This window comes from Marmota monax, unplaced genomic scaffold, assembly GCF_021218885.2.
Source record: "Marmota monax isolate L192 unplaced genomic scaffold, Marmota_monax_Labrador192_F-V1.1 WCK01_AAM20220418_F8-fsc00031, whole genome shotgun sequence".
Taxonomy (NCBI): domain Eukaryota; kingdom Metazoa; phylum Chordata; class Mammalia; order Rodentia; family Sciuridae; genus Marmota; species Marmota monax.
Genome location: NW_026695197.1, coordinates 15837420 through 15865075, shown reverse-complemented (window position 1 = coordinate 15865075; position 27656 = coordinate 15837420). Strand labels below are relative to the sequence as shown.

Below are 27656 nucleotides of genomic sequence, written 5' to 3'. Positions count from 1 at the left end.
GTGTGTGTGTGTCACTGTGGCAAGAAGAGGTTTACCGTCCGCTGAGAGAAAGGTGGGAGGGCTGGGGCACATGGCTTCCCACAAAGGAGTCCTGTGGTTTAGGAGCTCTGTCCGTGCTATCCCCAGAGCGACTAATGGAAGTTAGTGGCCATCTAAGAGGAGCTGGGTCTGTATTCTGGGCACACAAGGATAAATATGCTCAAAGACACATGGGTCACCAGAATCTGCACTTCAGCTCAAACAGAAAGCAATGTCCAAGGTCATTTCTGTGTAACTCTCTCCATCAGCAAACCACACCCTCCTCTGACAGTTTTTACCCCACCCTCGTCTCTTTCCAGACAGGTGTGACAGAGGAAAACCCTTCCAGTGGGCAGCACGTGACTGTGGAGGGAAACCCTGGTTCCAACTCACAATGTTAGAGCAGTTTAATGACATTATGATTGTGAATTTTACAAAAGGAAAGATACTTCTTTATGTTGTGATTCAAGTGTTGTAAGAGATCATCTTATGACATCTCCAGAAACATTTCTGTTCTGTCAGGAAAGGCAGTTGGCAATTCTGGTGAAAGTAGATTCCTAACCTCAAATCTGGAGAACTTCTCTAATCTGAGAGTTGAGCTCTGGAGAGCCGTAGCGCTGTCCTGCTGCTGCTTGTATTATTTAACCTAAGGTAACACTTGCCGGTCATGCTGATTTGATCAGTTTATAGGAGACAGAGAAGAATCAACACTTCTGAGGTGGAAGAGACTTTAGAGTCCCTCCCTGTCATAAAGAAACCCTTGCCAACAAGAAATTGAGCCTGAGACAGTTGGGGATCATTAGTGGCAGAGCTAGGAGGGGATCAGGCCTCTTGCTTTCCAGGCTAATGAACATTTCTCTGGACTGTGCTTTGCTACATTAACTGACTGTGCTGGGTGATCTTGTCACCCATCTCTGTCCCTTCTGGGTGACCTCTCTTTAAGGATGAGCTTATTTTGCAGAAGACAGCAAGTCCCCTCAAAGGGAGCTCTTGGGCCAATAGAGCCAGCGGTGGGTGTCAAGTCTAAACTAACATGTTGTGGACAAGTGTCGTGCATCTTAGGGAGGCTCCTGAAGGTGACCACACACATTTTGGTCTGTGCTTGGCAGGGAGAATCACAGAACAGACAGAGGGGAGGTTAAGTGACCTTTAGCCTGGGGACACAGGTAGCCTGCTGGAAAGGGCCACTTAGGAGACATCGTAGGCCTGGTACTTGGTTGTGGTAGATACTCTTCTGTTTCTCTCCTGGGACAGGTAATAGGTGCGGTTGGCCTCTGGGTAGGTGACCTTGCTGAGTGGGAGCCTGTAGATGGCGGGGTTGTTGGTCGTCAGGAGCAGGAAGGTGAGCGCTGAGAGGCAGAAGGGCCAGGTGCAGGGTGGTAATCCAAACTGGAGGGAGGGGAGACACAAAGAGAAGCCTGAGTTAATGAGGTGCTAGCACCTGTTTAATCAGCCCTCACCAATGGCCTTTGGTCCTGGGTGGAGGAAGGGGTCCCCGGGGGGCACTGATGAGGGCATGCTTAATTGAAAGCCAATATAAATAAAATCATGACCATGGCACTAGCCTCCCCCTCATAGCAGGGAACACACTCTCCGGCAATGGAGCTCTGGAACTCTAATGGGGTTACCATGCCTCTGTGTGGAAGGTGTGCTTTGTCTTGGGGAGTCTGGCTGGGCCACTTGTCTAGCTCTAGGAACCGCGGTAGTTCCGTGTCTCCTCCCACCAGCTGTTATTGAAGGAATGCCTTTGGCAGACATTTAGAAGTTCAAGACCTTTGTCTTTGGTCACAACTCACTGGACTTGAGTTGGGCACCCCACTCAAACACCACTTCCCATAAGCAGGTGGCTTGGACTAATGGATCTTTTTTTTCTTGGGTATTGGGGATTGAACTCAGGGGCACTCAACCACTGAGCCTCATCCCCAGCCCTAGTTTGTATTTTATTTAGAGACAGGGTCTCCCTGAGTTGCTTAGTGCCTCGCTTTTGCTGAGGCTGGCTTTGAACTTGCGTGGATTCTTTACTTCTGAGAACATGAACTGAAAGGTACAGAGATAATATGATATGTCAAAAACTATGAAATGTTTTGAACAACCAACAATAAAAATTAAAGGAAAAAAAAAAAGAAAGGTCCAGAGATAGTGTTCATAGGTCTTATATGAACTGGAGGGACTTGAGAACTGCACAGTGACAGGTGGCCATTGAGAAGCTTCATGCCACAGAGAAACCCTTCACAGACAGACGCAACACAGTGGAGTCGGGGGAGGAATGATAGCCTTGTCCCTGGGAGCTGGAGACAAGAGCAGCTGCCTCTCCTCTCAAGGGCTCTTCCATCCCCACATCCCTTCCTCATGATGGTGACAGGTTTTTCATTCCCTGAGGTGCCCTGAGGCTTTTGGATGCATTTCCCCAGTCTTTTGAGATAGCTTGAGTGCATCGTTTGCAAACAGAGAGCCTATACATTCAACTCTGAAGCAGATCAAATCAAGTCCCCTCTTCCCCAAATATCATATTATTATAAGCAGGAAGAACCTCAGGTGGTACCATGGGAGAGACAACACCAATTACTCATATGTGTCAAGATGGCACCATTGGATGGGCATTGGGGGAAGAACAAGAACAGAACAGAAAAGAGGCTGCGGGATACCCTGAGTGATACATGCTGCTCCATGAGTCTTTCCAAAGCACAAGGTGCACAAGGTACTCTGGAATGCATCCCTTGGAGTCCCATGGTGGAAAGGACATTGAGCTCCACATACTCAGATCCAAATCTCAGCTCTGATCACCTTGTGATAATCATTTAATCTTTTTGAGACCTATTTCCTCAATAGTGAACCAGAGATCGCAATACCTACTTGGAGAGATGGTGCTGAGTGCATAGTAAATGCTCAATAAATGGTCCTCAGGACATAGTCATTATCATCAAGCAGATGGCAGGATTGTTGAAGACCCGGGGCTGCAGATACATGTGCCCGTTAGAAAGCAAAGGAGTGTGGCTCATAAGGGCTCTTCTGAGGAGGCTTGAATGGTCTCATAAATGTCATTCAACATTTTAATACCCTGTTCCTCAACAAGATTGGAAATGACTTCTGGGTAAGTTAATAGCCTGCATGCTTTGGTATCCCTGTCTGTGGTCAGCACAGTGTCTTAAACACAGGAGGCACCCAGGACATCAGCTTGTTTTCATTTTGAAAAACGTCTAAATTGAGCGCTGTAATCTGTAACTCCTCTGCCCACAGAGGTGAAGGCTGATCACCACTGGAAATACCAGTGACCAGGAACCATAGCTTCCTGCTTTGCATCTCTTCTGGTCCCTTGTCCAAGGAAGGCACATGGGTGAATGGATGGTGCCAGAAAAGGCAGCAGGCATGGAGGTCAGACTGCACCCTCTTGTTGTTCTCAGTGTTTCTGGACAGTCGTCTGCAAAGCCCCAGCTTGAATGTCCCCTGTGCTGGAGGCTGTGACCTTAGGGCTTCATTCATTTGCTATTTCTTGAGCACTTATTATGTGCTGGGTACTGTACTTGGTACTCAAGATGAAGAGAAGAACAGGACAGGGCCCCTGTTCTGAAGGAACGCATGGGCTAAAGCTGGAAGAGGACCGACAAATACCAGACATGTGTCAATACTGTGTATCAAGTGTCATAGCCAGAGTGCTCACCATGTGATAGGCCCAAGAGGAAGAGCTCAGTCCACTGGGGGAGACAAGATAGTATCAGGGAAAGCTAACTCCACTGCTTAGAAAATACTGTCCTAGGTTAAGTTCAAAACACCCATTTTCATTAGAGGAGAAGGAGGAATTTTGACAGCCATGAGCAGAATGTCCCCACCGTCCCACCTGCAGGAGCAACAGGAATTTTCCTGGTTGTTCATGTGATGTGTCCCTTGAGTCCTTATCTAAGAACAGGAGGCAGCAACTGCATGCTGAGCCCTCAAGACTATGTGCTGGACCTAGGGCTGGCCAATAGCTCCTCCTGACCTCACGTACCACCCAATGTGAGCGCAGATAGAAGGGGCCCTGGGGCTGCTGGGCATAGCTGCCCACTCTGGCTTCTCTCTGCTGGTTAATGCTTGACTCTCCCTGTTTCCTGAGATCTTTGCCAGCAACACCCCCTCACCCCCATGAACTGTGCTATTTGCTATGAGACAAAGATGCTCATTGACCCACAAGCCAGGTGGGCAGATGATCTATAGACACTTATAAAAAACAAATAATAAAGATTTAAAAATAATCCTAAAGAATAGTGCATGAGAAAAGAGTTCGATTTATAAGAGAACACACTTCTAATTGCCCTGCGGGAAGCTCCCTGGGCTCACTGACAATGGGATTTGATTGAGCAACAGTTGACATTTGAACTTCTGAAAACCAACTCCTTTCATCTTGTGGGGGTAACAGGGAACTCTCAGAGTTTCTGCCATTCAGATGCAAAGCCCCAGATCTAATTTCCCCTGTGCTGAGGCTGTGACCTTAGGGCTTCATTCATTTGCTATTTCTTGAGCACTTACTATGTTCTAGGTATGTGGTTAGAGACAAGAGGGAGAATTGGGAAGGGTTTGTGAAGGAGGGTTTTGAACAAGTTTGGGGGAAGCTGAGAGGGAACTGTGGGCACATCTGCAGCCCAGAGATGTTGACTCACCACAGATAACATGTTGGCCAGGGCAGTCCCCAGGTAGGCTGCAAACAGTGCTGGAAGAAAGAACCATCCATAAATATCCAATAACTATTTCACAGCTTCTCAGGCTTGGTCGACATATTTTCTCTTCATTAATTTTATGCCACTAATGCTATCTCAGATTTAAAAAAAAAATCACTGAGTTATGTTTCCATTGCTTGGCAGGTTTAAAAGTGTTAAATTCCACGCAAATACCAGTACAGCTAAGTCGGCAGATGAACTTTGTTAAAAAAGGCCAGAATTTGGCTGTTACAGTTCTCTTGGGTCCCACCACCTTGCATTCCAGTAAAGGAACATTTAACAGCATAAACCATAAATGAAAATTTTACTATACAGCAAAGGCAAGCGAGTCCCCCAATTCCCTGCTGGAGTATTTCATGACAAAGCATTAACATAATATGAGCTTCCAGGGAGAAGCCGCATTCTGTCAGCTCTTGGGGCACCAAATGTTGCTGACGGCCTTGACTTCTGGGTGCTGGAGAGGAGGGCCTGACCACACTGCCCACTGGCCAGAGCCAGGTGCTGGCAAGGGGTGACAAGTGATGGAAATGGGACGGCGTAATTGGGCTCTGCCTCTGAGCTCTTCACTTCTCAACAGAGAAAGTCCCAATTGTCCCTAGGACACCGACAACAGTGAACCCATAATAGTCACCGTGTGCCCCCTTAGTAGGAACATCAACCATGTCCCTCAGCGTTCCTATGATGGAAGCACTATTATTGTCTTTATTTCACAAATGAGAAAACTGAGGCTCAGAGAGCTTTCATAGAGCGACTGTCACGCTGTCTCTGAGTTAGAGAAGTCCCTGTTGTTTGGGGTAGGGTTTCAAGATGGAAGCAGGAGAGATTAAGAGATGACCTCTATGAGGAGGTCGCGGGCACGCAGTAGTTCCATGCATTGCACCTGCCAGTTTCTTTCAGAGGGAACAGGAGAAGCCCAGGCATCCTTTGCATCATTTGAATCCTGGTTAATTAATAGAGGTTACTGACCACAGAAAACCCGGTCAGCACTTCGGGGGGCACTCCCTAGGTGTTGGGAATTACTTTCATTGCTCTCATGAATTATCTGGTCTGTTCTAGACAACAGCTCTATGAGGTGGGCAGTTAGCATCGGGCACTGAGAGTTCAAGGGACTTGCTTAGGACTATATGGCTGACAAATGACTGAGCCCTGGTCACCTGATTCCAAGGCAGGGCTCTTACCCACTGTGCCCAGTGGCCTCTCAGGGCTGAGGTTAGAAAGAGCAGGGCAGATGGAAGGGTCAAAGGTCAATCCAATGCCGCCTGACCCCCAATAATAGGGGAGCCAGAAGGCTGAGTGGGGCTCTGGGCGTGGCTGGTGAAGAGTGGAGGGTGAGGCGGAGGCTGAGGTGGAGGCTGAGGTGGAGGCTGAGGTGGAGGCTGAGGCGGTGGCCTGAGAGCCCAACACATCAGATTCAGCTATTGGCCCAGGAACTGGAGGAGTTATTCTCAGATTTGATATCTTTAATCAAATTTGATCTGTTACCAACAGGAAAACTCTCTGAAAACCTTATGTCTGCTCATCTGCAGTTGCAGGGCCTGCATTGTGAGGAGGGAGGAGGAAGGATAGTCAGCAGAGGGGGTGGAGGACATGCAGCCCGTCTGGGTTGAAGGGAGGGAGAATTGTCTGTCCTGTGGGACAGATAGAGCAGGCTGCGATGGAAGGAGCCTTCCACCTCACCTGTCTTGTCCCTCTCTGTGTGACTGCAGAAAAGGACCATGACTATTCTGGATCTTTCAGCCCGAAGAGAAAGCACTGGCTTCAGGAAGGAATCTGATCCCCTCCAAGGAGCACAGACACAGTCTTTACAGACCTCATTCTGGGCAATTTATTTTACTTCCTTTAGCTTTAGTTCCCTATCTGTGAAGTGGGGATGGTAATTGGACCCACATGGTTTGAAGTTGTAGTGAAGATTGAATGAGATGACCCGTGTCAGCTTTCACAACCACGGCACATGGACAGTCTTTGTTGTGGAGGCTACAATGTGTCTGCGCTGTAGGGTGTTTACCAGCAGCCCTGGCCTCTACCCAGGAGATGCCCATAGAAATCCCTTCCTTCCCCTAGGTGTGACAAATAAGAATGCCACCAGACATTGCCAATGTCCCCAGGTAAGGGGGAAATCACCCTTGGTTGAAAATCACTGGTGTAACATCTGACATGTTAACCTTTTTGGAGGTTGGAACTCTGGAGAGGTGAGTGAGGTATAAAATTTAAGGTGGCCTTCAAGCTCAGGGTCATGGAGACATGTAGACCTCATCACCTGCAGGACACTAACAGTGAGCACCTCCTGCAGTTTTGCATTTGAGCTGCCTCATTTGTCACATCCTCATCCAGGCCCTGGTTCTTTGAGGAATTTTTTTCACCTTCACAAAATGGAAAAAAACCAGCCTCATAGAGCTGGTGTAGGCTAGCCAGGTGACACTTAAAATGCCTCTTTAGTGCTAAGCTTATTTGGTCAATATGAGCAAATAAAAATAATTACATAAGTACCTACAGTGCCTGGCTTTACAATGGAGATTTTTGGGGTCACAAAATAATTTTTAAAAGGAAGGAAGAAAAATACAGCAGCACTAACCCTTCACACCTACTTCAGGGTTTGCCTTCTTCATGTTTGCAGTGACTATCATAAAGTACAAAAGAAAACATATCTTGGGGGCTAGGGTTGTGGCTCAGTGGTGGAGCGCTTGCCTAGCACATGTGAGGCACTGGGTTTGATCCTCAGCACCACACAAAAATAACTAAATAAAAGAAAGATATTGTGTCCATCTACAACTAAAAAATAATAAAAAAGAAAAAAGAGAGAAAAGACAGTATATATACCAATTATATTAAGGAAACAAGTCTATGGTAATATCTGATCCAGAACATCTTCCCCAGTAAAGAATATTTGGGAAGCTTTTGATTGTAAACTTATTCTTTAAGTTAATGGAGATCATATTCCGGAATCTATGCTGTGCTGAGGCATCTCTGTTTTAAATCTCTGTTTCAAAAGGAGTTTTATTCGGTTTTCCTTCATAAAACATCAAGAAATAAAAAATGTTCAAGGATGAAAATATAAAAATATGCCAATTGTTATGGTTAATCCAGGTTCCTGGGGCACTGAGCATGTAACTCAGAGGGATCATTTGAAAGGATTATGGTCAATGTTTGGATCTTTAAGTTTCAATGCTGTATGTGATGTAAATCGCCAGATTTCATGTGTAAGGCTTAACTTGCTTAAGAGACACTTGTCAGCTCCAATCACTGTTCAGGAAATTCGCAGTTCAACAATGAAATAATTCAACAATGAACTAGCCATAACCTCAAAACAAACCTGCCACCATGAGACAGAAATATCGTGTCCATGGAGAAAACAGTTTTGCATGTAACCATTTGATCCTTCGGCAGCTATTGAAGACAGTTTTAACTAAAAGCCCAGCTATAAAGCAAACAGATCCCCCTATTTATCTTTGGGGAGTAGCAGAATTTTCACAGGGTGGATCTTTTTTGGGGACACTGTCAGAGGTACCTACCACAGGCAATGGCCAGGAGATGCGTCTGCCAGGTGATGACGTAGAACATGCCTCCAATGGCAATGCATGCCAGAGTGCTGTTGAAGCCACACAGGCCGAAGTAGATGGCATCAAAGGGCGTGGCAATGCTGAGCGCTGGAAGAGAAGGCAGGTGTCAGTACTGAGTCATGGATCCTATGGGGCTCGTGAGCCTGTCCCCACACCCGCCACAGTCCTCACAGCCCAGAACCAGCAATCCTCTTAGGTATTTATGCAAAAAAAGGACTTCTGATTTTATTCAGTGAAACTACATCTAAAACAGAATAAATAGCCACAGGGCCACATGAATTCTAGTGGTTAAGCTGTTCGGAGCTGCAAAGAGCCTCTGATAAAAGACTCTAAAATCTGATTTAAACAGTCCAGAGAATGTCCTTCTCCTGCCAAAGAGAAAAAGGAAGAAAGAAAGGAAGGAAGGAGGGAAGGGAGGGAGGGAATCGTTTTGCAAACAGATCCAGCTCCTTTTTGTCATTGGGGATGATAAGATTTTGAAAATGCCTAGAGGAAATCTCTCCCAAACTTTACATTTACACTACGGTGTCAGTGACTGGCACCAGTCTTTCTCAAGGACCACTTTTACCTGGAGGAGCTAGAGGGCGCTGCCACCAATAGTGGAGAAACACAATGCAGTGGAAGGAGGGGGAATTTGGAATTCTGGGAATGTGCAGATGTGGCGATAAAGACACGTGTCCCTGGTTTCTTTACAGCTGGTTCCAGGCACTGGGGTCCCCGCAGCTCATTAACAAGGGAAAGAGATGACACAGACCTGCTAACATCCCCATGGTGGATCCGATTGCTGCGTGTAAGCAAATGAGAGGTGAGGATATGAACAGGGCCACGAGGAAAATGCCTCCGGTCCAGGGGTTATCGCAGCCGTACACTTGGCCGATCCCAATGGGGATGGCTCTCAAAAGCTGTGGATACAGAGTCACATTATTAGGGAAGCCAAAGAGATGACTTCAACCTTAGCTCCAAGATTCAGCACCAACACATACTGCCACTGGTTTCCAAGGTGACTCAAATAGGTCAACTCTAAGAGGAATACAAGAAGGATCATCTTAACTTTGAGTTCTTGGAACACCCAGGGGTCAGGATGTTGAGTTTCCTTCATTTAGGAACAGGAGGGTAAGACTCTCATCTTCCTTGTGAAGAGAAACTGAAAAACTTTCACTCGAGGGCATTATTCATTAGCAAAGCAATGGATTTCTGATCAAAACATTCATCATGTTTTTCAAACAAAATAAGATGACAAGAAGACTAACTAGAAGATGGAAAATGTACTTTTGTATTTCCAAGAACCACATGTCTGGGTGTGGTGACATGAGTCTTGTCTGGCTGAACTACAAGACACAGAAGGGGCCTGGAGAAGGTGGCATGTCCGCCATCTGCTCTCTTGTTGGTTAACCTGGGGTACCCTGCCTGACTCTGTTCTCCAGGTATTTTGAGGTCCAATGGGACTCGAGAGTGACAGAGCATTCAAGAAAGTTGGAAATCTTGTAGGTACTTGCACAGATGCCCTGGAGTCAGAGAGGAGGATACTAGGATGCAGGCTTCCCTGGTGACTGCCACTGGGTCCTTTGTCTTGGAGGGTTTGGCCAAAGGCCCTTGGTACAGTGAAGTGCTGAGTGGAAGTGGCTTGGGCCACACTGGCATGTGCTGGGTTTGCCTGCCCCTGGGACAGTAAGCTGGGGAGAAGCAGAATCTTGGGGTGAATTTGTGTTATCTATTATGGCAAGTCTCCTGTCAATCTGAGCCCTCTGAGAAGACTGTCCCTGTGGGTGCCAGGGGACGGAGAACTTGCAGCTCATGGGCTTCACACCTAGTGAGAGGATACGGAGACAGGAGCACAGGCCTAGTGGGCTAACCCTGCAGGCCAGTACCCTGTACTCCAGGATGGAGAACAGAGTAGGAGCTCTGGCATGGCCATCCAGGGGCAAGGGGACAGGTGGCAGAGTTGGGGACAGAGGCAGTAGTACTGGGTAGTTTGATCCCTGCATAGTTACCCCAGCTGAGGAGCCTTTCTAATGGCCACGAGAACAGAGGAACTCAGGGAGGCTCAAACCTGTTGGCAGTTTTAGACCCTTGCTCTGACATTGACCACATATTTTTCAGAAACTGGACTCTAATTAGAATTGTCAAGACGATCCAATAAATGAATCATTATCATAATTCATTCAGGTAGCCAGAAAGGTGTTTCTTAAGGAATGACCACCACAAATTGGCTCCCCCTGCCTTGAGTTTTGGATTTCTAAATTATGTATACAGAATTCTTCTTTTTTTTCATTTCTATAAAGTGATGAAAATATTTTTCCAATTGAAAACGTGGTGCAGAGAATGTAATATCTTAAACTTGCAACTTCTGACATCATCTCATAACACACTGCTTGAGTAATTTTGCTTCCAAAAGAACTGAATTGGGAAAATACCATGACTGGGAAATCTGGGGAGCTGAACCCCAACACAGCACCTTTTCTCACCTCTGACCCAAGAAGGACCTTGGAAAAACATAACAATCAACAAAACGGGGCTATCACAAAGGTTTCTTTTGCTAACTAATGATGCTTCTTAGTGCAAATGGAGGGCTCTTTTGACCCATGTTGTGGAATGTGGAGAGACACCAGGCTTCATTATTTCCAAAAGTTCCTTCAACAAGCCCAAGTGGTGTTGTGGTGATGAATTTCAATAATGAAGTTTCAGGGTGAGTGTCAGACTGGGGGGCCTTTTAGTGTAATAGAAAGTAGGAGGCCTCGGAGAAAACGTGCCTGGTTAGATAAGAAGGCTGATGGGCATGTTTCTCAAGCTGATTTAGTGCTTTTAGTGTAGCTTCTTATTCATTATCTTGGCAGACTTCCAGAGGTCAGCATTTTATACAGAATACTTGTTAAAGAGGAAAAAAAAAACAGTTTTGAAAGCTCTGTTATATATAGTTCGTATTGGGGGAACACCTGCGCTTTAAAACATGAGCCAGCCTCAGAGAGCAAATGAAATAAGCTCTGGAGGTTATAACTGTGACTTTTTAAGCCAATACATGGTAGCATAATGTACACATTTTTAATGATTCAATGATATTGAGGGAAGAAAAGACACACTTGCATTAAAATCAGAGTAAAGCATCAAAAATACTTTTTTTTTTTTTTGGTACCCGAGATTAAATCCAGGGTCACTTTACCACTGAGCCACATCCCAAACCTTTCTTTAAACATTTTTAAATTTAGAGACAGGGTCTTGCTAATTTACTTAAAACCTTGCTAAATTGCTGAGGCTGGCTTTGAACTTGCAATCCTCCTGCCTCAGCCCTCTGAGTTGCTGAGATTATAGGCATGTGCTTCCTACCATGCCCTGCTCACAAATACTTTTCAACAAAAGAAAAAAGAAAAGAACCCAGGCCTGGAGTCAGGGGTCTGGAGTTTGCTCCTTACTAATTTGTTGTGTGATCTCAGGTGGGTCTCCAAACTTGGCCTCCATTCTGCTCTCTGTGTTATAACAGGTGGGACCAGAAATAATCCTTTTAGCCCTTAGAAGGAGGCAAGGAGGGTAGGTCATGTAATGTGTGCAAAGCATGTCTTGGATTGTATAACTGTCAGGAATTATCACTCAGGATATTCCTTGTGTGCACAATAAGCAGATACCACTTTGATATTGAGCTTGTACCGACACTGCCCTTCCTCCTTCCATGACACTTACCAGGGGCACCTGGATCTCCGACCAGGTGATGTTGGGCACAGAGGATGCAGGCTGTAGCAGCATCGTGGGGAAGAAGAGGTTGTAGTGGCCTGTGGCTGCCAGGTACAGGGTCACAGCAATGTTGAAAGGCAGCGTGAAGACTGGCAGGTCCCACTTGCTGAAGATGGTGCTCAGGGCACTGGAGAGGATGGGGCTGATGGCAGAAGCACAAGACATGGTGGTCAGGAAGCTGTCTGGCTCCCCCACCGGGCCACTCAGCAGCAGGAGACCCCTGCACCTTCCCAGAGAAAAGCAGCCTGCTGGGGTCCTTCCCGAGCATGACTGGCCCTGGGGCAGGGCCTTCCCTGGGCCCCCTCCCTGTGCAGGGTACAGGAAGGGATGCCTACACTCACCTCCAGAAAGAGGGCTTTCTGGGAGATGTTTTAAAGGACAGAAGTCTCACTACTTCCTCATACAGCTCCCTCCCCAGGCAGGAGGAGAGAGGACAGGTTGGGGGAGCAGTGGGGAGGGAATCACAGTCACTCAGTCATTTAGCTAGTGTTTATTGAGTGGCCAAGCTCACTAGCCTCATGGCCAGGGTGCCCGGTGTTTTCTGGAGGTGAGGGAGGAGCCTGGTGTTCTGAGGGCTCTGCCCCACGGCTGTCCTTCAGCCTACCCTGGTCTGGGTCCCAGGGACAGAGGAAAGATGTGGGAGCAGGAGGGAGGAGATTGCCGGAAACTGACAGGCCCCCATAGTGTGGTTCTTGCCCTGTGTGGATCTCAGTTTCTTGCTCTGTGCTCTGGCAGGGTTAAGCAGAAACCCTTTTAGATCTTAACAAAAGAAGAAAGGATGGTAGCTGAGACCCGGTGTATAGGTAACCTGTACACTGGGCTGCAGCAGCATCATGTCAGTCAAGGTTTCCAGTGGGTGTCTCTGACGTGCAAGTTAAACAAAAGGCACTTAAAAACGGATGGGCAGTCACAGGGTCAAGGTAAAAAGAACAGTGGCCTTTGGATTTGAACCCATGACCTCAGAATAGACTTACCAAGACATGGACATGACGATGACAGGGAGCAGAAGCCACCAGTAATAGTCGCCTTTGTCTGAGAACACTGCCATCAGCAGCCCCACCAGCACTCCGTTGTAGCCATGGAGTCCTGCTGCAATTGCTGACCTGGGGACAAATGGGGCTGGTGAAGTGGAGGTTTTCCAAGGCCTTTTATTTATTTATTTATTTATTTATTTATTTATTCATTTATTTATTTAGGTATCGGGGATTGACTGCCCAAAACCTTGGGACCCCTTGCCAACTGGACGTCGTCTCTAGGTTGTCCTTTCTGCACTTAACCACTGAGCCACATCCCCAGCCCTTTTTAATATTTTTATTTAGAGAAAGGGTCTTGCTAAGTTGCTGAGGTTGGCTTTGATTCTGCGATCCTCCTGCCTCAGCCTCCTGAGCTGCTGGGATTACAGGCGTGCGTTACCACTCCTGGCTCCCAGGGCCTTTTCCTGCCACATGCTTCACAGGCCATCATTATGGGAGTGACTGGGTGAGGACACAGCCCTATCACCCCTGCATTTTTCTCTAGAAAAATGTGTATGTCCCTAGGAAATATTGCCTTCAGCTACCAGTGCTCTTATTCTGAGGGGTTTCTGAGCTGAGGGGTGAGAAGGGGTCCTCTCGGAGGAGTGCCCTCTTGGCCTTACACTTGGACTTTGGGTCTCTGGGGACTTACCTGTCCTGGCTCAGGATGAGGGCTGTCAAGGTGGACACAATGGTGCCCAGGCAACCCGAGATGGCCCACCAGGGGTTCTGGATGAAGAGGCCAAGGACGATGAGGATGCCGCTGAGGGGGTTGTTCACGAACATCACCTGAGACGTGCCCCGGAGCACCCAGTCCAGAAACTGGAACACTGGGGATTTGTCTGAAACGGAACAGGGAGGGACTTGGCAAAGGCTCGGTGTGGAGGTCCCGGGCGAGGTCTGGTGGCCAGGCCCAGGGAGTGTGGGATCTCTCTGAAAATCCAAAGTGGGCTTCTAGGGAGCCAGCCACCTGCTGTCACCTGCCACAGAAGAGTGTCAAAGGAGAACCTGGGCGAGCATTGACTGCCCAAAACCTTGGGACCCCTTGCCAGCTGGACGTCGTCTCTAGGTTGTCCTTCCTGCGGTGGGGGTTAGGTCCCCTGTGTGGTCTATGCTTCCCATAAGAGTGGCATAAAGTTTCCAGAAAACTCTCTTGCTTCCTAGAGGTTGCCACACCCAGGAGCTGAGCTCAGGGGCATTGCTGGAGAGAATCTATTGACCTGGTAGACAGTTCTCCTGTACGTCAGCCAGAAGGCATTTTTCTAGAATGCTGCTAACTCTCTAGAATCCCAGCACTACAAATGTTTATCTGAGTGGGACATTTGGGAGCGCAGGACTATGCCATTTAGAAATGAGAGTTTGCACATGTATCTGTACCTGTATTTATATCCCAAGAGACTATGTAACAGCAAATCCTAGCTTTCCTGGAAAACCCTAGATAGAGCTCATTCTTAGTCTACAGAAACACCTCCTCAGCCCCCATTATGGCAGTGCATTTCCTGGGGTGGCCAAGGTGACCTTTTAGGTGTAGATCTAGGGCTGCTGTCACAAAACTGTACCTTTAAGTCTCTCTCCGCATTCCTTCATCTCTCCCGTGATGTAGCTGAGGGCTTTGCTGACCCTCTTCCCGCTGGCGGCCATGGAGCTCTGGATCCAGGAAGTCCTGGACGTGCTGGTTTCTACCTTAATCTCGGAGCTCTCCTCCATGGTGTTCAGATCCTGCCCAGGGAGAAGAGATGGGCAAGAGCCTCCTGTCACCTGTGGTTTTCACACTGATGTGTGTGGTCCTCAGGGACCTGTTTCTTTTGTTTGACAGGCCACCTCATTTAATGAGGGACGAGAGGACATTTTCATTCTCATTTGTGGTAGAGGGCTCAGGCATACAGAGATTCTTATTTGCAAAGGTCAAGGTCAAACAGTAGGGTTAAGGTTAAACACAGATGTCTAGAATTTTAAATATATATACCATACTCTTCTTTCTAGAAGAAATCGTTTTCACTTCTGCATGTCTACTCTTTAAAATTGAACTGGCCATGAATATAAAGGTATGAACTTGAATAAGTGAAGATTCCATTTTTGAAAATTGGCATGATCTTATTTCCTAAATTCTTGATTTAGAGGAAATCTGATAAGAGATAATTCAAATAAAAGGAATATGAAAGTTCACAAAGCAAACCGTGACCATTTTATCTAAATGTCCCTACATGTCTGAAAATATGAATTTCAAGAAAAATTTGCCTAAATGAGAAAATCTCCTTGACAGACCTCAGCTCCCTAATCTACTACAGGTGGTGTGACTGGAAGGTGCTGTCCCTGATTTGGGACACCCTGTACTCACAAGCAGCTCAATGGTGGGCTTCCGGTATGGATAGGGAAATGGCTCTTTGGCTTGTCTCTCCTGGTGTTCGCTTTTTCCAAACACTGAAGAAGGAAGGAAAGAGAATCATCAGTTCGGGCACCTCAGCAGTACTTTAGTACAAGGCTCGAGTTAGACTCTTGGGCATATTGTACCTTCCTTTACTGGTCTTAGGTCCATTTGGGTCCTCCCTTTGGGAAAAAAATGTACGTGATCATGTAAACAGGATGTTTTACAAGGAATATAGGGAGTTCAGAGGAGTATCGGGAGTTCACTGACCCTTGATGAAGAAGCCCCAATGTAGCTCGACTCCTATGTTCATTAAATGAGGAAACAGGAGCCCTGAGGGATGTGACTTTCCTGTGACCCCTGAAACCAGAGTTCTTTCTCCTATGCCACAAGTCAGTGCAAGAGGAAGGGACTGGATGGGGTTGCCGTCCTTCACTTGCTCCTTATGAAGCAGTAGGCTGCCTGGGCCATGAAGGATCTGGGTTTGAACTTGACTCTGACTCTCCCTAGCTGGCTGATTTCAGGGTGATTGGTCTTTGGTTTTCTCTGTCCCTATGTTTCTGTCTCTTTCTCTCTTATTCTCTATTTTTTGATGTTTGTCTCTGAATTTTAGGCATTTTTTTTTTAAAGAGAGAGAGAATTTTTTTAATATTTATTTTTTAGTTCTCAGTGGATACAACATCTTTGTTTGTATGTGGTGCTGAGGATCGAACCCGGGCCGCACGCATGCCAGGCGAGTGCACTACCACTTGAGCCACATCCCCAGCCCCAATTTTAGGCATTTTAATAGATGGCAATTGCTGTTTGGATCAGGATAAGTGATATCCATGTAGATACTTCATATAACCTTTTGTGTATACTTTTAATTCTAGAAAACTCTTGTAATGTGACTCTAAACACTTTTGATTATTGAGGACAGCTTATTTTTTGTGGATGACCAATTTCAGTAGGGTTTTAGGCACCCTGAATGATCTGCCCTTGCAAGTTTCCGTCTTGGTGCTATGGCTCCCTCTTGTGGTCAAGTGTGAGAATGGCAGGCTGGACTCTGCCCTCCTGTATTTTTGAGACTGCATTGGCGGTTGCCACTCTGTATTCCTGAGACTTCTGGGTGTCTAGGCTGAAAGGGATGTGTCAAAGGCACTGTGTTCCCACTTTTGAAGGAGCACGGGCTGAAAATACCAGTGTGGTTGGGATGTTATGTCACGTAGGAGAAACACATTAATTTTGGAAGTTTTGAAAGGAGGAGCAGAGAGAAGTCCTATAACTCAGATCATGTGTGATCTCCTGACAGACCCACTGCTTCTGTCTGGAGATTCCTCTGCCTGCCATTCTGTGGAATTCCCAAGCACTCCATCTCCAGGCTCCTCTGCATGGGATCCCACTCTACCATGCCCCCAGCTCACCATCCCAAGAGATATTAGGAAGGAAGCTATTGACCTTTTGAGACAATGCTCTTTCACACCATGTCAGAGGCCCCTGTCAAAGACACACTAAAGGGCTTGGGGGCCCTTCAGTTATCTGCAATTCTCTCTCCACCTTGTAAATCTTCCTATAACCTCCCCAGGCCCATTTCTCTGGCCTTGCTGACTTCTGATGTGCAAGGGAGAGATTAGATGAACTGGAGGAAGGAAATACTGATGCATCTTCAGGGAGGCATGTGTTGTAAGGGGGGAACTACCTGAGGAGTCATCTCTACCTCCTACAGTGCCTCTGGCTAGCTGTGCAACCCTAGGCAATCTGCTCCCCTCTCTGGGGGTTGGGGTTGGGACTGGCTCTCTGTCTCTCCACGAGGCTACTCCACACTGCAGCTGATCTCTCCAGACTCCCCCTGTTTACCAGAACTTGCCTCATCTTCCAGGTCTCTGGCTTCTTCACCTGCTCAGCTTTGGCTGCTCCCCCTGGTCCCCTCCTCACCATCACCCTCCTCCTGTTCCCTTGGCCTTGATATTCCCACCACTGTCTCAGATGAGGCCTTTTCAACTATAATCTCCCAGACCAGTGGTTTTTGAATTGGTGGTAAATTAGAATCTCATAAAGAGCTCTAAAGGACCCCAGGCCAGCCCAGCTACTCCTCAGATGAATTAAATTAAAGCTTTGGGGATGGGATACATGCAGCCAGGCTGAGACCCCTGGCCTAGCCCTGTGTTAGCCCACAGCTTGGCCCGTAGGCAGGGTGTGTTCAGACCAAGGAAAATGGTGTCTTTGGTCAGTGGTCACATAAAAAGAATGAACCTGACCTTCATAGGTCTCCCCACCACGCTGTGAAGCAGGTACTGTCACTGCCCCTGTTTTATTAGAGATGAGGAAGCCAGGGACTGCACACGAGGGGGAGACTGCTCACACCTTTGCTCCTCCTCCGAATGGACGACCACTCGATGTGGAACACGCTCCTGTGCCTGGGGAGCACAGCCTCAGAGCCCTCCTCGGCCTTCGGGCCTGGTGGTGGTGACTGCTCCCCACTGCCACCTAGCCAGGGGCGAGAAGAGACAGGTCAGCACCTCATTTGGTCCATACCCTTGAGCGCCAAGCAGAGAGCCAGGAAAAACCACACCCAGAAGCTGGGAAGTAGAGTGTGACAGTCTGATCCGGAGTAGTGACTACATCAGTCTTTGTATAAAGCGCTCCACTGCGACTGCGCAGCAGAGGCACGTGGTCCAGAGGCTGCCCAGAGCAGTGGAAAACGTTCACATGGCTACATTTGCACACTTTATAAGTTAACTCACTTGGCCCACCTTGAAATGGATAGGTGGGCGTTGATATTGCCAAAAGATGGAAAATTGAGACGCAGGATGATTTCTATATCATTCTGTATTAAGCCTTTCAGCCCTCAGCTTCTAATCCATGGCAATTGCTATTTACTTTCCCTACAGAAACCTGAGTTACATCTGTGTCAAGAGATGGAAGAGACAGCCTAAGAGCCATTTAATTGTACCTTAGACCAGCATGAACAGGTGGATCCTGGGCTGACTGCCCAGTCACTACTCTTCAGCCAGTGCCTTGGACACACCTGGGCTAGAGAGTTCTAAATGGCTGTGTATTACCTCACCTGGGTGATTTTAAAAAATGCATGAGCCTTACCCCAGACTAATTTAAAAAATCGAAGTTTTTAATGCCCATGTATTTAAAAATGGCTCTAATATGCAGCCAGGGCTGAGAAGTCTAGGTTCTTGCTACTCAAAGTGTGGTTCCCGGACCAGCATTGGCATCAGCTGTGAGCTTGTTAGAAATGCAGAATCTCAGGTCTTACCCCAGATTGATGGAATTAGAATGTGTCTTTCAACAAGATTCCCCAAGTGAGTTCCATGCACATTAAAGTTTGACAAATATCAATCTATGGGGAACCAAGTGCCTTGAATAAGTTCTCAGCTCCAAGAATCCCTGTTCTGTATCATATGGTCTTCAATTTCCATACTACGGGTAGGAGAGCACTCTTACCACTAGGAACAGATTTTTCAAGGCATGGTCTGAGAACTCACAGCATGGAATCACCTGGGTGCTTTGTTAAATTGCATGTGCCTAGGCCTACTCAAGGTCCGTTTACTGGAATATTTGGTGATTCCTAGGGCATGCAAGTTTAACACACTCTGCTAGAGATTCTTTAGTATACCAGAATCACATGCTCCAGTAGCTGCCTGGGAGAGTGGAAAACATTTACACTATTACATTTGCACATTTTCTAAGTTAACACAGTTGGCTCTTTCAATGGTACCTTGAAACACACAGGTTAGAAAATGATGTTGCCAAAAGATGAAAAATTGAGGCTAAAGATGATTTCTCCTCCTCTTCCTCCCCCTCGTCCCCCTCGTCCTCCTCGTCCTCCTCCTCCTTCTTTTTGGTATGGTAAATTGAACTCAGGGACACATGAGCACTGAGTATTCTGTAGCAACCTACAAATGGGGACTCTTTCCTTTTCTCTGCATCTTCAACGCCCAGTCTGGTCCATGGTCCAACTTCATGGACATCACTAGGGAGCTTGCCGGGAATGTTTCATCCCCAACCTGCTGAGTTGAAATCTGCTTTCAAGTAAGAAACCTGCTGATTTGGAGGTACATTGAAATCTGAAAACACTGGTCTCCATCACACTGTTCTAGGGACAACTTTATTTATTTATTTTAGTTGTAGTTGGACACAATACCTTTATTTCACTTATTTATTTTTACGTGGTGCTGTGGATCGAACCCAGGTCTCGCAGGTGCGAGGCGAGTGAGGCGAGTACTCTACTCCTGAGCCTCAACCCAGCCCCTCTAGGGACAACTTTAACAAAGCTCAGAACACAGGAGAAACAAAACCCCAAGAGTCTGCGGGTATGCATGAACAAAGAATGAGGCCTTGCTTAGTCTTTTAGATTGAAAGGTAACAAAAGACTGTCCCTTCCCTCTGGCTCAGGTGGAGAAGCAGTTACTGTTAGGCATCCTGTGTGTGGGTCAGCCTTCAGCCTCATCCCAAGCTGGGGAGTGGAAGTCAACAATGCACCGCAGAGACACCCGGAAGTCAGCTTGCCCCCAGACACCTCTGCAGACAGGGTTCATGCAGGGTGAGAATGGAAGGGGCATCCTTGCACCACTGACAAAGCAGGGTGTTCTCCCATAATGTCAATCCCCAGCGCACATCTGTCAGACTGGGAGGGCATCTCTGTTGGACCATTGCTTCTTGTTCCTCGTATAACGAGTGCTGGCCACCCAGCCATCTCCTTGGCAGAGCTGTATTTTAACCTTAGCATCATAAACGCAGAATTGAAGGGCGTTTCGGGATCACAGCCCGCCTCCCCTGTCTAAGGAAATCAACTCTCCAGGACACACAGCTCATTAATCTCGGCAGAGCTGCGAATCGCATCAGGTCTCTTGATGCTCATTTTGCTGCTCTCTCCACCCAGGGCTGGCTGCACGGTGCAGCACAGACCTGTCTTCCTTTCTTTTTATCCTGGGACCTGGTCCTGGATATCAAAGGGGACAACACATGCTGCCTATGAGCCTGTGTTATTTTTCATATGTACAAAGAGGGTCCTTCAGTTTAGCAAACCAAAGCAACATTTATCCGAAAGTCTTGGCAATCCAAAGGGAAAATTGCTGGTTGTTAAGATACCCTAGATTTTGTTCACTGAGTTGTATACTAGTAGAGGCAGGGCAAGCTGGGCTTACTGGCCAAGGTGCGGGTGAGGCTGAGCTTATCCATCAGGCAGGGCTTACATGAAGCAGAGCACGTCCCCCCCACCCCAAAGAACCCTCCCCCACCATAATTAAGCTTCTTCTCTTGTCAGAAAGACTTTTACAAGACTATCAACAGGATTTCACAGGAGTTCTGCAAAGAGCTCAAATGTGGTTTGAAGCTTCCTCTTTCTTGTAAATGCCAGGTTTGTAGACAAAATGTGTGAAACCTCTCTCTAGCCTAAGAATATGGGACAAAGAGTAACTGTTATGTTCCCACCCACTCCCACTGTCCTGTAACTATCCCACTGAGTAGAAATCTAAAAGAATTTCAAGACTTGGGATCCAGAGATTTTTAGGAATCAGCCCCTCTGGACCATTGCAGCTTAAATAAACCTGCTTCCTGAGACTTCCTCTGGCATCTAGCCTCATCTGTCCTACATCATACAGGTGGCTGCAGAAGCCTGGTGGCTCAGCCTCTGTCCCCCTGGTCTGCATATTTAGTAGCTCCGATTCTGTGCCTGCTCAGAACCCAGAAGCCATGAAACAAAACAACATAAAAACAAAACCTCAGCAAAACAAACACTAAGAGGCACCTTTGTCGTATGGGTGATATTGAAGTACTGGGCTGCAGCCCTTCAGGCTGTGTCTGGGAGGGTTGAGATTGAGAGGTGGGAACAAATGCCACAAAGAAGATTGGAGATGAAATAACCAGCTTCCCAAGGCTGGCAAACCCTTAAAGTGAAGGTGATAGCAATTTACTGCTGGCCTCTGGGACAAATTCTCAAGACTTTCATAATGGATAAAGGCAATTTCAAGAATATTATGAGCATGTCTATCAAAAGTTCTAGAAATGAGATGTACCATTGGTGTGGTGGGGAAAAAAAAAGAAAACAACACTGACTGAGAACCAGAAGTCACTAATTTTTGCTTGGCCTTTTGCAAGTCATGTGACCTCACAGTTTCCTCAAGTGCAGGCATGCAATTCTCCCTGGAAAATGTGCTCAGGATCTGTCGGGCTGATCTTGCAAATCCTACCTGTGAATGAGACAGACATCTCAGAGGCATACCTGCCATTTCTTTCTCATTCTGTAATAAAATGAGATCATGCTTGCAAAATGCTCTGGAAAATAATTTGGCAGTGCTTCTCCCTTGGGGACTTCTTTAGAAAGGACAAACTCCCCTCAGATGGCACTGGAAGGATCCATCCTCTGTCTCAGACACCTGGTATTTTACACCTACCTGTGCTGCCCCTTACCTAGCTGAGGATTAATCATTTGTTCCCGACTGTCACCTTAATAGGACGGTGAGGTCCTTGACAGCCAGGATCATACTAACTTCCTTTAGCACCCCTGGTACTTATCAGGTACCAGGTATACCATAGGCACTCAGAAGTGTAGTTGAATCTGCAAATTTTAATTTCTGAATAGTATAGTCGTTGGATACCCCAGAGTATGAACTATTTTAAAAATAATATTTCTTATGGCAAATGTTAAATGATTGATAAATATTGAAATAGAGGTGGAAAGCTTTTGGAGGATGACAGAATTTATAGTTGAGTTGTGTAGATTTTGGAAGTTGAGGGATGACTATTTTAAATTACTTGGCTAAAAGGATGGAAGTTTATAGATGGTGGTTGATAAAATGGTCCTGTAAGAGGGGCTGGAAGAACTCAGTTAATGAGAAAGAAGAAAACAGGCCAAGGAAGATCGAGATCTGGCTTGATGCGATTTGTTTTGATCACCAGATGTTACATGGGTTTATTCCATCTGGCCATGAAGCCCAAGACTGCTTAAAGGTGGGGCTGGGCCTCTATCCCAAGTATAAATTTTGTTCACACTAGGTGCTCAATAAGTGCTTTTATCATGTCACCCTCCCCCAAACATCAGACACACACAGAAACTAGAACTCGAGTGGCCTGGTTCAGTAAACAGATGTGGGCCCCAAGGACACTGGCCATCATGTTTCTCTGCTCCTTGGACATGGCTACACAGATGCTGAGGCACTCAGGGGTATAGCTCTGTTCTCAGTAACTCAGTGGCCGAGTCGCTCCCTGGCATGACACTTGGTGCAGGAAATGGCCATTCTTCCCCCTCCAACAGGCTCATGAAGTGTTCCTATGCAAGTAGCTTCACGACAGGGGCCATTCAGGACCACTTTAGGGGCATGGTCTCTGCCCTCCAGGACTGCCACCCTCCCGTGTTTTAACAGCAAGCCTCCCGTGATGCTTTCTCCCATTGATTCAGAAGGAGAGAATAGTCTGAGCTGCACTGATTGGTTTCAGAAACACTTTCTCTGGGGAACAGTGGTCCCCAAGAGCTCCTGCCTCTACTGACCCCTAATGCACAGGAGATGCCAGCCTTTCAAATTATCAGTGGTAAAAAAAGATTCTACAGAAGAGCCCACCTGTGAAATCAAATTTTGAGGCTTATTACAATTTTTTTGAGGTAACAAAACACACCTGAACCCTATTTGATGTCTTTCAGAAGAGGAAAATGATCTGGTCTGTCTTTGTAAAAATCAACCCCAAAAGGCCAACGCTTACATACCTTCTACAGGTTGTCTCTCAGGTTTGGATCAGGGTTCGCCCTCTCCTGGAGGCGCATCAATGCCGGCCATGCATCACACGCAGTATCAACACATGGAGCATCTGCAATCTACCATCGAGAGGTGTTTGTCATCCGTCCCTGCTCCCTGGGCCTCTTATTCCCTCACTCTGCTGTTTGGGGACACACCCACACACTACAGGGCAATTTCCTAGCTGCAACGTCAATGACATTTTTTTTTTTGAGGTAACACATCTATATAGTTTGATTTTTCCTACAAAATGTTCTACATGATTATGGTTTGGCCACAATTTGGGCAGATGTTTCCCTATGTGGAAGTCGAGCTTTGCACTAGAACATGTAATTTCCAGTCCTGGAAATTACAAGTTCTAGTGCAAAGCTCTCATACACACACACACACACACACAGAGAGAGAAATGGATGCTTGTGACCTCTTTTTCTGTATTTAGTTGATAGTTTGGAGGATAACTATCAGAGGCATGGACTTCTGAGATTCTCTAGTCCCTCTGATTTTATGGATTGGGAAACTGAGGCCTAGAGCATGGAGTGACTTGCTTGTGGTCACACAGCTATTGACAAGGCCAGGAGGAGGTGTTATATAGGTCTGCTCTGTCTTTTGCCTCGTAGTCTTAAGATTTATTTTCCTAAACATTACTTCCCATGAGGGTTTTATTTTTGGTCTGTCAGTTAATTCTGCTTTCGAATGCAAGGGCTCAATAGCATATTCTAGAATTTATTTTTCTAGAACTGTAGTCCCCTTTCCTCAAGTAAAACCCCACAGTCTGCCTGCGCCTTCCTAATAGAACTGGCTGGAGGTGGGTTGAGAGCAGGCGAGGTAAAGAGGAAGACCTGGCCTATAGGAACATTTGGAGATAAATTGTTTGGAAACTCCAGCTTCTTAGGTACCTGATTTTTAAAAATGTTTTAGGAAGGTGAGATAGGAGTCACCATAACTGTAAAATAAGCCTCACAGTTGATGATTTCAACTCGTTCTCTGCTCCTTCCCTGCCCAGGTCCCAGCTGACCTATGGAATTGCCTGGATTTATTTCTTTTGGTGTCTTCGACTCACTTCATGGGGAAGACATTAATGATCATAAATGAGTTGATATCTCAATTAGCTTCACAATACTTTATGATAACCTCATAAATGAAATTAAAGAGAATCCAAAGAGCACCCCATCTGTAACTGGGGTGGGTCCTGACCCATCTTCTGGAATGGCTTTGCACTCTCTGCTCACTGTAAACACCCAGCCCATGCCCTCACAACTGCATGCCCACATTACCAGTCTCCCTGATCTTGGCCTTTCTCCTTTCAACCCATTCTATGCTTCTATTGCTTGATCATATCTTTATGTCACTTTCTTACTCAATAATCCACATAGTTCCCTGTTGCCAAGAGCATAATGCTCCAACTCCTCTGCTGGACTTTGCAGATGTTCCACAATATGGTGAACTTCACCATCTTTTCTTCCAACATGCATCCTACTGGGCCCATGCTGACTTGTTCACTGCTCTCTGTGCTTCCTCCTCTTTTCTCTCGCCTAAGTTCTAGGTATGTTTCATCATCTGGGTCATGTTCTACTCCCCCAGAAAGCTATCCCTGGCTTGCTGGCCCACATGAATCCACGTACTCCGATTGCCCATGGTGTGGGGAAAGTACTCTAGATAGCACCTGTACAAGTGCACAGTAGAGTTTTATACTGATATTTGCAACACACATGAAAAGTACTCCATAAATACTTTCCAACCTACTGAAACCACTTTGCAATACATGTTTTTCCTTAACCAGGTGATCTGAATATCCAGGCTTTGGCAGAAGGAAACTGAGGCCCAGAGAGGAGTGGCTTACCTAAGACTATCTAACTGGTTAGTTATGAAGCCAGGTTTCAACCTCCTGATTTAATTCTTTTTTCCTGCAAATAGATGTTTTACTGATAGTTGGAGGTTTCTAAATAATAGCAATGGGTTTGTGACTTTTTAAATTAAGAAAATTATGAAATAATTCATATTTTGAGAGGAGTAACAAAAGTTGCACAAAATCATAAACACTCATGTGTCATCACTTTTGTGACACCCATGAAAAAGCCAAGGAAAATTCTGGGCCATTATATGTTAGTTTTTTTTTTCTTGTGGAAACATTTCCATACTCTGTCCCCTGCAATTCTTTTCTGTACCCTCCCCTCACTTTCTGTGGTAGACATAGCTATTTGGGTACAGAGTTTTTTTCCACTAAGTTTAGATGCAGCCTAAGAATCCTTCTTAACCCGGTTATCCATAAAACCAATACCAATCAGCCAAATTTGACACTTAAGAGTAAACTTAAGTTCTCTCCCAGCCTCACAGAAGGTTGTAGATTTCACACACATTTGAGAGAAGGGGTACATGGAAGCCAGGGTTTTGACCACAAGCAGAGCGTCAGACATAGCCAAGCCTTGCAGGATGGATTTTGCCAGCAAGTGTGCCAAGGCTCATATCACCGGCTGCCTGTCTTGGAGGAGGTCACCAACCTTACAGGCTATCCACTTTTGACTTAGATAACTTCAATATCATGAAATGTTGCTTCTTATGGCCTGCGTCTGTCTTCCAGAAACATCTTCTCAGTGGCTACACAGAATAAGTCTATGGTAATCTCAGATGGGTATGTGAGAGGGGTTACCGAGGACTTTCGGTTGTGAGGAGCTGTGAGGTTAAGATGCGAGTGGAGACTAGTTGGTCCTGTTCTTCTGCAGAAGGCATATAGGACCTAAGGAGACAAGCCAGGGACATGGAGCAGTGCTCAGCTCTGGAAGCAGCAGGTAGTGAGTGCTTGCAGAACATTTTCAATGCTACCTCATTAACCAGAAGTTACTTCCCAGAGGCTCAACCCAATGCAGCACAGCCCTGGGAGCCATACTGGTGATGTCAGAGCTGGGGGGGGGTCATAGCCTGTGGGAAGGGTGACAAATGCTATAAAGCCCTTCCAGTGGGCAAGTGGAGGGGGGATAGAAGGCTGGCAAATTGGCCTGGTTTCATCACCAGGTGAGCATGTAGCACCCAGGGTTGCATGTTAGGATCCTGGACTTTTGCCCAGGCTCTTTAGTCCCCTGGACACATCTCTGGCTAGCCGTGGTTTCCTCGTCTATAAAATACAGAGTTTGAGCTACAAATACTCAAGAGCCATTTCATCTCAAAGTTTCCAAAACCTAGCTTCTATCTGGATTTCTTAGTGAGTTTCTCACTCCATGACAGTCTTTCCCAGATGCAGTTCAACAGAAGAAAGAGTTAAAACTTTTCCTTTGAAGTGCCCGATGTTGCTGTTGGCTGGGGATCTACGTGGTCCACTTCTTTTCCCCAGCATCTCTTACCTGGGCTCCTTTGGGTTTCCTGCACAGGGCTGGAGGAATCTAGACCATCAGGACTCGGGAAGAAACTTCTTTCCAAATGGGCAGCGTCTGTGGTCCTCAGCTCCAGGTGCTATGATTTCTCCTAAACTCAAACTTCCTCACCTCCCCGAGCCCTCCAGGCATCCTCTTGCTGACTTTCTGTAAACTCATCAATGTGCATCCCCTAAACCCATTCCGGTCAAGTCTGCGGGTTAGGGAAGGGCACTACGGAGGAGGAGTAGGGACAGGAGGGACAAATGCCCCTTCTGCAGCACTCCCTCTCTCTCTGGCTTTCCTGTCAAAAGATGACTTCCTAAACCCCCAGGGGAAGGTGAGTGCCAGCTACCATGGTTCCCCAGCTGGGGGACCAGGCAGCTTTCCTTCAAAGGGCAGAGCTGGGATGTCTAGTAGCCGCCCTGCTGTCTCGAGGCGTCACCTCTTCTCATTAGAATTCTAGCTCTAGCATTTGCCTTTAAAGCAATTATCTAAGTGTTGTCTCCTCTGGGGGCCAATTTGCCTTCCAACCTCAATAAGCTCCTTTAATTCCCCATCCAGGCGGGGTGCAGACTGGGGAGCAGTTTTGCCATCAGCGTCTCCATGGAAATTTTTGCACAGCCTATGCTAGATCTTGTCTTTCTGGTTCTATGGAAATTTTCAGACCTTTCCTCCTAACTCTTGCCGACTGGGGCCGGGAGGGCTCTGCGGGACCCTCTCACAGCAAGGAGGGCATGACCTAACCCCTGTGTCAAGAAAGAACTCTGAGGTCTATATATTATGAAAGCAGGCCCTCCCAAGTCCCATGAGGCCATGGGGTCTGGTGGGCTGGAGGTTGGGGAGGGGGCCCAATCCAAACATGCTTTGTTTGGCTAGTATGATGGGTCATCAATCCCAGACTGACGTACCACCCCACCCCCAAATACACACTCAGAGGTGGAGTGTGGGCCTTACTCAGGATGAGAAGCAGAACCTCATACTGAGAAAATTAGCTACACCTGAGTAGACAGACTCCCCCGCTGACGTCAAAGGTCCCCGTCCCACAGCACCAGGTGTTTCGGAACTGCTGAAGAGGGTTCCTGCTTAGGGAAGTGCTTTGGAGGCAGGAGAGGGTAGGAGCATCCAGGAGGCCTCTGCATTCCAGGGAGAGGCCGAGTGTGCAAGAGCAGGTGGTTCCCAGCACAGGGGCCTTCCTGGGTGTGCTGGGTCAGGGCCTTGGCA

At 46.9% G+C, this 27656-nt stretch overlaps 1 protein-coding gene across 2 annotated transcripts; it reads right to left on the bottom strand.

The window, feature by feature from the left end:
* Positions 1 to 407: 407 nt before the first annotated feature.
* LOC124082003 (urea transporter 2) lies at positions 408 to 27173 on the bottom strand. Of its 2 annotated transcripts, XM_046428460.2 has the most exons (12): positions 26424 to 27173; positions 23061 to 23168; positions 17711 to 17833; positions 15341 to 15423; positions 14562 to 14721; positions 13655 to 13844; positions 12964 to 13092; positions 11939 to 12131; positions 9021 to 9168; positions 8219 to 8353; positions 4653 to 4702; positions 408 to 1407 (listed from the first exon to the last, which is right to left on the bottom strand). In XM_046428460.2, exons 5-12 carry the CDS (start codon positions 14707 to 14709, stop codon positions 1207 to 1209), a joined length of 1194 nt encoding a protein of 397 aa, XP_046284416.1. In that variant the 5' UTR covers positions 14710 to 14721; positions 15341 to 15423; positions 17711 to 17833; positions 23061 to 23168; positions 26424 to 27173; the 3' UTR covers positions 408 to 1206. The 2 variants fall into 2 exon arrangements, with proteins under 2 accessions (XP_046284416.1, XP_046284417.1); XM_046428461.2 differs by lacking the exon at positions 23061 to 23168.
* Between the last annotated feature and the right edge of the window lie 483 nt (positions 27174 to 27656).

Bases quoted from the DNA above. Each gene is read 5' to 3' on its own strand.
- LOC124082003 (XM_046428460.2), bottom strand. From the start codon at position 14,709: ATGGAGGAGAGCTCCGAGATTAAGGTAGAAACCAGCACGTCCAGGACT. The intron at 4,703-8,218 runs GTAGGTACCTCT...TCTTTCTTCCAG, and splicing joins TCTCCTGGCCATTGCCTGTG to CACTGTTTGCAGCCTACCTG. The intron at 1,408-4,652 runs GTGAGTCAACAT...CCCTCCCTCCAG, and splicing joins TGGCCAACATGTTATCTGTG to TTTGGATTACCACCCTGCAC.